Source organism: Nematolebias whitei, chromosome 3 (assembly GCF_014905685.2).
Source record: "Nematolebias whitei isolate Nwh7 chromosome 3, NemWhi1, whole genome shotgun sequence".
Lineage (NCBI taxonomy): Eukaryota > Metazoa > Chordata > Actinopteri > Cyprinodontiformes > Rivulidae > Nematolebias > Nematolebias whitei.
The window spans coordinates 11,644,304-11,654,768 of record NC_056500.1 but is presented as its reverse complement, the minus strand read 5'-3'; the positions used below and the strand labels follow the sequence as shown (position 1 = coordinate 11,654,768).

The window sequence follows — 10,465 nt, the reverse complement described above, 5'->3', positions numbered from 1 at the left end:
TAGAACATTTGCTAGTATGGGTTATGTTAAAAAGGCAGTGGCAGACAAAGCATTATTGGAACAGAAGCCAATCAAGTTCTGATTAAACAACTTGTCATTCAGTAGAGAATTTCAATTTAATTTAGGATAAGATAGAATTTAGCAGACTGAAATAAAATTACACAGCCACAGAAAAACTTGTTTGATATGTTTAAAAAGTTTGAAAGGGCTTCTTCATTAACAAAAAAAACAAAACAGGCCTGTCAAACTGAATGTTGAGATTTGAAACTGACCTGCAGCAAACCTTTTCTTGACAAGAGAGAAGCGGTATCCTGGTCCAGCCAGTTCAATGTCACATCCCGACAGGTTGCTACCCTCACTGGTGAACTGCACGGCCAGTGGAGCCGGTTTACTGGGACCCTCTGTCAGCTGGAAGCGTGCTAACAAGGACCCCACACCTGGGGGGGAGAATGCAAATGTATAAAAACACAAGGGTGAGGCCTATATTAATTTAAGTAATTTATGTATTTAATTAATTTACTTATTTAATTTATTTGTTTAATTTACTTATTTAATTATTTATTACATTTATTAATTAATTTATTTGACATTTATTTAACTTATTTACTTACATTGTGTTTAATTTATTTACTTTATTTAATTTACTTATTTAATTAATTAATTAATTTATTTACTTATTTATTTAATTTACTTATTTAATTTACATATGTATTTAATTTTCTTATTTACTTATTTATTTTATTTACTTGTTTAACTTACTTTATTTAATTTACTTACTTTATTTAATTTACTTATTTTATTTACCAACAAAGTCCATGCTCAATAATCCAGGTATACAATCCAACAATTTTCAGTCAGGTCATCTGGACAGTTTCTTTATTTTTTAGTGCCGAAACGTTTCACCTTCCATCCAGAAGGCTTCATCAGACATTTATCAGTTATTTTATTTACTTACTTAATTTACTTATTTAATTTATTTACTTATTTAATTTACTTACCGATACTTACTTATTTACTTACTTACTTATTACTCATTATTCAGAGAAAATTAAACAGACGAATCACCCTGAGCTCAGGTAACAAACAAAGTTTAACTTTATTAAAAAAATAAATTTGCTTAGGTCCATCTAATAATTTGTTTCATCTCAGACTTTTCCACTCTAGTTTTTTCTGTTTGTTGTTACAATGATGTTTAAAATTAGAGTGTTTTCTACACTAGTGTGTAACAAAAAAACAGACGTGTGTGTAGAAAATAGTAATATTTATGAACCCAAAAGTTTTCAGACAGCATCACGTTAGCTTTATGTCAAGAGCACTAAATAAAAAAAGATGGCTGAGATCAAATCTTTGGTCTTACACCGTTTCTACATCAGTTCATAACAACAAATACAAGTTATCTGTTTTTTTTTTTTTTTTGCTTCTTTTTATTATAAAAATAAGTAAACAGGTGCTTATGTCTCAGGTCTCTCTTGTAAATGAGTCCACGATGCTCAATGAGATTAACCTGTATAAAAAACGGATGAATGAGTGTCTGCGTGTTGAATCACTTTATGTAGATTTATGAGCGGTTGGTTTATAAAGGTGGAATGAAAACAGCATGAAAGTATGGTTTCTTCTGGGTGTCTTTAGTAAAAAAACAACAAAGAGGTTCAAACTGTGCTTCTTTGTTAGTGTTTGAACTTATAAATAGATTTCTCCGTAGTTCTTCTACAGCTTACCTCCGTTTTCAGATTTCTGGGAGATATCTGGGATCTTCCAGAGGATTTTTTGCTGCTCTGCATTCCTGACAGGATTATCAAACAGACATAAAATCAGCGAGGAACACCTGAATAATATATTATAAGATGCACTGATATAGTCTCATTTAAAACAAAGAAGACAAAAGTATTTTTTTTTATGTTTATATTTGTCATGTTTAATTAAAAACAGCTATATACTTTACAGTGTGGACGTACCACGCAGCAGGAGGTAAGACAGCCTGGAGTTTTGAAACACCTCCATCTACAGGGACGAGGAACTGGACGTTGTTGAGGGCTATCGGCGTGGACATGGCCTCCCCGTTGTACTTGTAGTCTATCCTCAGGTCAGTGCTGGTGGGCTCACACCTCCAGCTCACCGCCAGGTTCAGAGGAGTCAGCTGGAGGCCCTGCGTCAATACCTGTCCACACCGTTTATTATTCCAACACATTCTCATTAAATCCTCATTCAAGGAAATAACTCTTAAACTTTTGGCCAAAGGCTGAGCGAACCTGATACTTGAGCATGTCCACGTTGTAGTATGTCGCTTGTGGCTTCTGCTCGGCCACCTTCTTTAAATGTGATATCAGGTTTGGCATGTTCACCCAGAAGTCCTTGGCGTCAGCCTTGGGCTCAGTGGTGCCGTCGCTGTGTGGACGGGGGACAGACAGTTCATATAACAGAGCAGTCAAACAGCACGTTGCTGTGAAACAAAAGCAGACGTATTTTGGGCAAATGAAATTCGCAGGGATTGATTAATATTTTTATTGGAACAAATACCAACAAAGCTCAAAGTTAGCTGAAAAAAAAAACAACAACAAAAAATAAATTAATGTAACTTGACTTTGTGAAACGTTTATGAACATTTATGAAGCATTCTCAAATTGTGATCCATTTTTCTTCCGTACATTTTTCTCATTCCACAGTTTTTGTACCATTTCAACAAATCATAGAGCTAAAACGTTCAGCTCATTCAGGAGAAGAGTGCTATAAGTTTTGGTATTGGTGCAACTTTAGCTTTTGAATTATTTAGCCTTTTCTGCCATTTTTTTCCTAATAGAAAATTAATTGAGCTCATTTTACATCCTTCAAATCTTTAGATCTGTTTACAACCTTTTACTGCTCCTTTCACATTTTGTTCTGGTGAAGCTTCTTTCAGCTTCTTTGTGCAAATTTAAACCTTTTTTAGCTACTTCCAGCTATTTTCATCTGTTTCCCCTTTCAGATTATTTCGGCTAACTTCAACATTTTTGTGCTTCTTCTAACTTGTATCTACTAATTTCAGCTTGTGCTCCGTTCAGCTTTTTATTTGCAAGTTTCAGCTTTTTCTGCTATTTCAGCTACTATTTAGCTGTTAATTTTAGTTTTTTTGGCTAATGCCATATTGTTTGCACTCATTTAAACTTTTTTCTGCCCAATTCAGTAAAAATGTGCTCTCTCCACTTTCTTCTGGTAATTTAAGATTCTTTCTGATTTTTTTAGCTACTTTTCAGCAGTTTTCTTTGATTTCCTAATTTCAGCTATTTTCAGGTAATTTCACCTTTTTGTGCTCATTTCTACTTCTTTCAGTCTAACTGGGCATACGTGTTCTTTCTGTTTTCTTCTGCTATTTTAAGCTTGATCTACCTTTTCAGCTACACTTTTTAGCATTTTTAGCTAATTTCAGCCGTTTTCTGATTGTTTTTTTTGTGTGGTAATTTCTGTTACTTTCAGGCTAATTAACTTCTTTCAACTAATTTCAGCTTGTTATGCTCTCCTTTCAACTTATTTCTACAAGTTTCAGTTATTTCAGCCATCATTTAGCTGTTATTTTGAGCTTTTTCAGCCAGTTCCACTTTTTTTAAGCTCATTTCAGTTTTTTCCTAGTAGTTTAAGCTTCTTTCAGCCTTTTCAGCTACTTTTCAGCTTTATTAAAAATTTTCCCCATTTTTTCAGCTTTTTATGTAGATCATTTCATAATCTCTGAGTATATTTCTGCCCATTTAAACATAATTCAGCAAATATGTGTTATTTCTGCTTTCTTCTGCTAATTTAGGCTTGTTCCTCATTTTCAGCAAAATTCAGCATTTTTTATAGCTAATTTCAGCTGTTTCTCAGCAAGTTCTTCAACAATAAGCATTCACACTGCGTTTTTTGGGGCAGCACGGTGGCGCAACTGGTAGAGCTGCTGCCTCTCAGCGAGAAGGTCCCTGGTTCAAACCCCGGTCCAGGGGCCTTTCTGGGTGGAGTTCGCATGTTCTCTCCGTGCATGCGTGGGTTTTCTCCGGGTACTCCGGTTTCCTCCCACAGTCCAAAAACATGCATGTTAGGCTGATTGGTAACTCTAAATTGTCCCTAGGTGTGAGTGAGAGAGTGAATGGTTGTTTGTCTCGTTTGTCTCTATGTGGCCCTGTGATAGACTTGCGACCCGTCCAGGGTGTACCCCGCCCCTCGCACAGTGATTGCTGGACATGGGCACCAGCGACCCCCGTGACCCGAAATGGAATAAGCGGGTAAAGAAAATGGATGGATGGACTGCGTTTTTGGAGGAAATGCAGTTTCAGTTCAAACTGCTTCAGTTTATTATCATTTAGTTATCCAGCTGGCCTGTGTCTCTCCCTGAAGGGAAGCAAAGGGAAACAAAAAAATCACTTTTGTATTTATGCTTTACACTTCAGGTTAACTGAATTTCCCCATCGCCTTGTACTTCAGTTAGATGTTTATGAAAACTTTGTCTTTGTAATGATTTATACGCTTTAATTTATCTGAAACGTCAGTCGGCCTGATGATGACTCAGATTGTACTCAGTCTGACATCACGTTCATGATTCACGTCGATGATTAAACCATCTGGATGTGAAGCAACAGACGAGCGAAGCAGAACACATTTATAAAGATCTCTATAGATTTTAATAGGTTTACAACCATAAACATAAAAATTGGGAGTTTTTAAAGAGTCTATTCATGCAGTTTTACTGTTTAATATTCATACAGAAAACACAAAAATATGCACAATTCTTGTGTCAACTTATGTTTTAAGCTCTTATTTTACACACAGTTTGTAATGTTTGCTCATTTTAGTTTCCTTTTTTGTTTGCTTCCTTTAGAGTATTAAAACATATTTATTTCCACATGATTTAACACAGTAACCCACAGTGTGGGTAAAGGTGAGTATTGTGCTGGACTTGCTCTCATTTTATATTGTGCTGAACTTGTTGAGTGAAAACAAACGTGATTTTAATGCTGCGCTGCTATAAACATACAACATAAATTGAAAAACCCAGTTTATTAAAAAAAGCTGAAGGGCAGAACGGTAAACGTGAAATTACATAATAATAAGCATAAGAGAGATTAAATCCGCACATTTGATTGGGTTTTAAAGGAGGTTTAGTTAATTATTCTTGTTAAACATTCTGGGTGAATTAGATCATTATAAGAGTTTCTGATTTAAACTACTCGCACGTGAGCGCTGTGGTGAACTGTTCATGTAAACGTTAAGTCAGTGTTGAAGTACTGGGTGGTGAGTAAAGAGTGAAGACATTACCAGCACAGCAGCTGGGGGTTAGGCAGCACGTGCTCCAATCGGCTGTAATTGGTTATGCTGAAAGTTAGCACGGCAGGGGATGGGTTATTGGCAAAGTGCCGCGTGATTCCCGCCGGAAACGATAAAACCATCTCACCAATGACCTTAACAACGCACCTGAGAAAAAGAGGAGGGGAGAGTTATGCACAAAATCAACTTAAACTGTTACTTTTTCCAGTTTTCTTCATTATCCCTTGTATTTTCAAAATTATGCAAACTCTGAGCTGATGCAATGATGGATTTTATTTTTTATTCGGTCAGAAAAACAGTCTGCAAAACTCTGCAAGTGATGATTTAAACCTCATTGCATTATTAAAGCATTAGCAGGATGAGAATATGCTAAATCAGTATCCTAAACACATTGCTTCACTCATCTTAATTCAAACAGAAGAAGAAAAAATAAAAGCTACTCCGCAGGTGGAAAACTAACACATGCACTGCACCAAAGTAACAGTACTGTATTTAGATTTGTTTAAATTATATAATAATTAAGATTGCACACAGTATTAAAGCTCTAAAGGCAAAAATCCCAGGTATTTATCAAAAGCTCTGTCAACAATTGCAGCGTTTCTTTTCCTGTGAAACAGTGAAATTGGTCTGAGCAGGTTTTGAATGTTTCACCGCAGACTGGTTGTTTCTAGTAATTATATGTAATATTTACAATACAATCATAATCTAGTAATAACTGGTAAAACCCTCAGTCACATCAACGTTCAGCTTCTACTCTGAAGCTGTTAGACTCATAAATCCCTGAGCAGAAAAATCACTGTAATGTCATTTAAATTGGATATTTGACACGTTATATGTGCTGCTGATTATCCATGCTGCTGATTTCTTGCCTTAAGCTATTCATACCCATCTGCTCACAACACACTCATGTTCAGGCTGCTGTTTACTACACCATACTATGTTACATTATTATTGTTTAGCCTATATCTTAAATCAGGGGTATCAAACCCACTTACTAAACGGGGCAAAAATTAAAACCTTTTTATAACTAAGGGTCAGTTTCAGGATCTACATTAACTCAAGTTAGTACACAACATCTTTTCTTGGTTGCAAGTTCCTCAACAACAGTTTGATTAGTCTCATTTGATGTTCTCTGTTGCAGTTTTGACATCATAATTAAAGATTACTGAAAAAAATTAAAGTGATAAAAAAATATATTGCATTTAAAATAACATCTTGGGGGCCAGATAAGATGTCAACGAGGGCCATATTTGGCCCCCGGGCCTTGAGTTTGACACATGGCTTAGATCCTTGTATACCATTTTCTTTTTTATAGTTTATATTTTTGCCATTTTTGGGTGTAATTGAGACCTTGAGTACACAATTTCATTCCCATGTGATGAGAATGACAATAAAGATACCTTGAACTTTGAACCTTATATATGAATACATTAATGAAGGATTGTAAACTCTTCTATGACTGACTGTATAAAAATGTTTTATGACACTGCAGTTATTTGTGTGTGATCACACACACACGCCTCCTCAGCTGATTACAGCTGCGTCACTGTGACAGATGTATGAGCAAGCTGAGAACAAACGCCTCAAATTTGAATTTAAAGTTGCTGAAATGAACAAATATTTGTCTCGTGCCTCTTGAAAACTACAGTAAGTCATAATTATTCCAATAATTTAGAAGTTACGTTGAGCTCTAATAGTGAGGAAACAAAATTTATCAAATGATGTTGAAGATTCTGAGTCATGCAGGACATGGTAAATTCAAAAAAGGTTAAATACAAAGACAGAATTGAAGTTCAGTTTTTCCAACCTTTTATTTATTTATTTATTTATTTATTTATTTATTTATTTATTTAGCAAATCATTTAGAGAATACATTAAAACAATTACTGCACAAATTGAAGAAAAACATTGTTGGGGACTGCTTGAAAGGGAGCCACCTATTATTATCCACCTGAAAAGGGTCTTGCTCTTCTATCAACTTTAATGTGGCCCGAACCGCAACTTATGTTCTATCAAAAAGACCGGCTCAGCACTCTGATGTGTGCTATTACTATTATTGGCGTTTCGAGTTACCATGGCGACGTAATTTGCAAACAAAGATGCAATTTTTCTGATTCAAAATGCATGACTGAACTTTTAACAGCCTATCAGTGCAACAGCGAGGTCACATGACTATGAGGGGAGAGATCTCTAACAAAACATTAAATCATTTTTGGAGCCATTTTGGTTCAAGATGGCTGCCACAGCTACCTCAGAAAACTCAAAATTGACTATAACTCCATAATTCTTTGAGATTTTGAGCTGAAATTTGATTTGCTCATAACTGCCAAAGTTCCTCATCCCATACTGAATCCAAAATCCAAGATGGCCACCAGGAATTACAAGAAAAAAATGACTAACATGTTGATTTTTTGCCATGATGAGCTGAAATGTATTACGGTGGTAGCGGAGAGCGAACCCAAAGCCATACAGTGGTATTGTAAGAACATATTTTTTAAATGACTGCCATGTGGCTGTCCAGAAACCTTTTAGTTTTCTTTAGTATCTAAAAAAGAAAATGATATAAATATATTTTTATGTACTTGCTGGGGTCGGCTCCTTTAAAGAAGGCGTTGACAGTCTCTGTGAATGCAGCGGCCACGGGGAGTGTGTCCTGAGCCCCCATGGTGAGGGGACTAGGACCTCGAGAGCAGCCTACAACCAACAAAGAAACACACACACAAGCTTTTATTTAATATGACATAAAGTCAACAAATAAGTGTAATTTTCATTGAAAAACTGCTTAAAGATTATTGCGCTTTTTAAAATTTCTACAGAAATTATTATTTATTTATCCCATATTTATTTATTTAAGAAATATTGGTTTAAATTTGAGATCAACACGTTCAGTTTCAGCCCAAAATAAAATAAATCAACGCTTTCAAGCCAGAATCTTACACTCTTCCTAACAGTGCAGGGATGAAACGAGGATGGAATGGGTGAAAACTTTAACGATGAAATGAAATGGCATTTTAGAGTTATTCAAAACCAAACACAGATATCAGTGTTAGTAGGATGGAACAGCACGTGATGTGATGAGAACACATTTCTCTCTGCTTTTTGACTGTAAAACTTCTGAAATAAAAGCACACTTATTTCAAACATCTTTTTTAAATGCATGAATTGTTCTCTTCCTTCAATACACAGTGATGCTTGCTTTGAGCTGAATCAGCGCTGCTAGATGAGAAAGTAGTGAGAGGCAGACCATAAGACAGATAAACACATGCTTGTTTCAGAGTACTCTGACAAGATCAGGGACAATCAGAAACCAAACAAGCCAAAAGACCAGCGGGGGAAAAGAAACGACAAAGTGATTAGTAAGGTGCACAAAGAAAAAGATGGCTTTTCAATGAAAAAGGCAAGCCAGTGCAGATAAAAGAGGATTGTAAAACATCAAGAGACAAAAAGGGAAAACCAGATATTTGACCGCAGATGATGGGAGGCTCAGTGAAAGTTAGGAGATAAGGAGGGAGAAGAGGACAGGGCAGAGGAGGGACGAAGCTTGCACAAATGAGCCTCGGAAGAGTGTAATTGTTCGTGCGCGCTACCCCGGTGCAGAGCAAACTTACCTTCAAAGGTTAAATAAAACTTCCCTCTGTCAAACCAAACAAGGGATGGCTGGTCATTCTCTGTGTGGGGTGGAAGGGCAGTGGAAGGGATGAGGTGGGGGATCAGGAGAGAAGGACGAGAAGGTAGAGGGATGACAGGGGAGGGGAGTGGGTGAGGAGGGGAGAGAAGGACAGAAGCATGAGTCTCGCATGGTAGGTCTATCGGACATCATGGTGAAGTGAAGGCCAGGGGGAGAGGAGGGACGCCGCCAGGACAGAACATGTGATGGGCGATGTGGGTGATGTTTGCATGCACGAAACAAGTCTGGGCCAGATGTGTGCCGCTGGATTTTAGTAACAATGAGTTTTAATGAGCTGAGGGACCGCGGAGTCTCAAAAGATCATCTCAGGAGATGAACTGTCAGTCTTCATCACTACACAGAATGATGCTTCTCCAGGTTTTTACTCCCACTGATTTGCACAGGAGCATCCATGCACTTCACACTGTATGGATATTTTCAGTACCCTTTTTATTAGAGTTTCTGTATTTACGTTTTACAGCAAACTTCCACCTTTCAAATGATGAAAAGGAGGATGATTGCTGTGCACAGAAATGCCCTGCAGATGGCAGCCAAAGACTAAAGCCAGCTAAGATTAGAAAGACAGGAAAAATGTTGCTTCTCACATTTTTCAGACAGAACAGGGGCTAAAGTGTATCTTTAAAAGCAAAGTAGAACTCAAAAGTGGACCTTTACAGAAACAACAACTAAATCTGGTATCAAAAATTCCAGTTTCACTTCAATAATAAAGAGTTTCTAGGCCAGCCCGCATGCCAGCAAACAAAGAACAACAAATATCGTAGAACTTTACTTTACGGGAGTAAAAGACAAATTTCTCTATCAGAAGTAAAATGTTCATCTACCATGAAATGTAATAACACAAAAACTTCAACATTAGTCGAACATTTCTCTCCTGCAAAGTCAAAGGAGGATATAGGAAAATCATAAATTCTTAATCCTTTACTTTCTTTCCTGTTAAACATGTTTTGTAAAATACTTATTTGAGCATCTCAAACAAAATATTAGAGACAATGAAAAAAATCTTATGTTGACATCAGACAGATAAACGCATAATAAAAGCTGAAAGCAATTTGTTTTAAGAAACATGAACAAATGATGACATCATTTGGTCTGCAGGATTCTGAAATGGATATACGTCTTTTTCAGCTTTGAGCAACCAACGGTGTCTTTTTGTCTGCTTCTCCCTTCTGTACGGGTTGCCACTGTGAGCAAATTCACATGAAAGGGTTGTCCTTTTGTTTTTGATTTATTTTTGTTCAGACTTGAAGGGCTTCCTGCTGAAACCAGGGCTCAAACCTGCAGCCTCAGGATTACTAAAGTGTGACCACCGAGCTACCACTGCCTCTTCTGAGCAACAAAAGGTACAAATGATTAACTAGATTTGACAAACATTAAAGTTCATGCTCAGTGATCCAGGTAGAAATCCAACAATGTTCATTCAGGTCACCTGAATGGTTTATTTTATTTTATTTTGAGACGTTTCGTCCTTCATCCAAAGGACTTCTTCAATCTGCGGAGCCACCAAAACAA

At 36.6% G+C, this 10,465-nt stretch overlaps 1 protein-coding gene across 1 annotated transcript in view; it reads right to left on the bottom strand.

Annotated features, from left to right (window-relative positions):
- Positions 1 to 10,465, bottom strand: part of sgip1a (SH3GL interacting endocytic adaptor 1a) — a 56,057-nt gene that overhangs the window by 722 nt on the left and 44,870 nt on the right. Inside the window, exons 17-23 of the mRNA XM_037674522.1 lie at positions 8,877 to 8,936; positions 7,851 to 7,962; positions 5,260 to 5,415; positions 2,250 to 2,385; positions 1,956 to 2,158; positions 1,719 to 1,783; positions 273 to 437 (exon numbers count right to left, since the gene is read on the bottom strand). Coding sequence (XP_037530450.1) covers positions 273 to 437; positions 1,719 to 1,783; positions 1,956 to 2,158; positions 2,250 to 2,385; positions 5,260 to 5,415; positions 7,851 to 7,962; positions 8,877 to 8,936 — 897 coding nt within the window. The remainder of the gene's footprint in view (positions 1 to 272; positions 438 to 1,718; positions 1,784 to 1,955; positions 2,159 to 2,249; positions 2,386 to 5,259; positions 5,416 to 7,850; positions 7,963 to 8,876; positions 8,937 to 10,465) is intronic.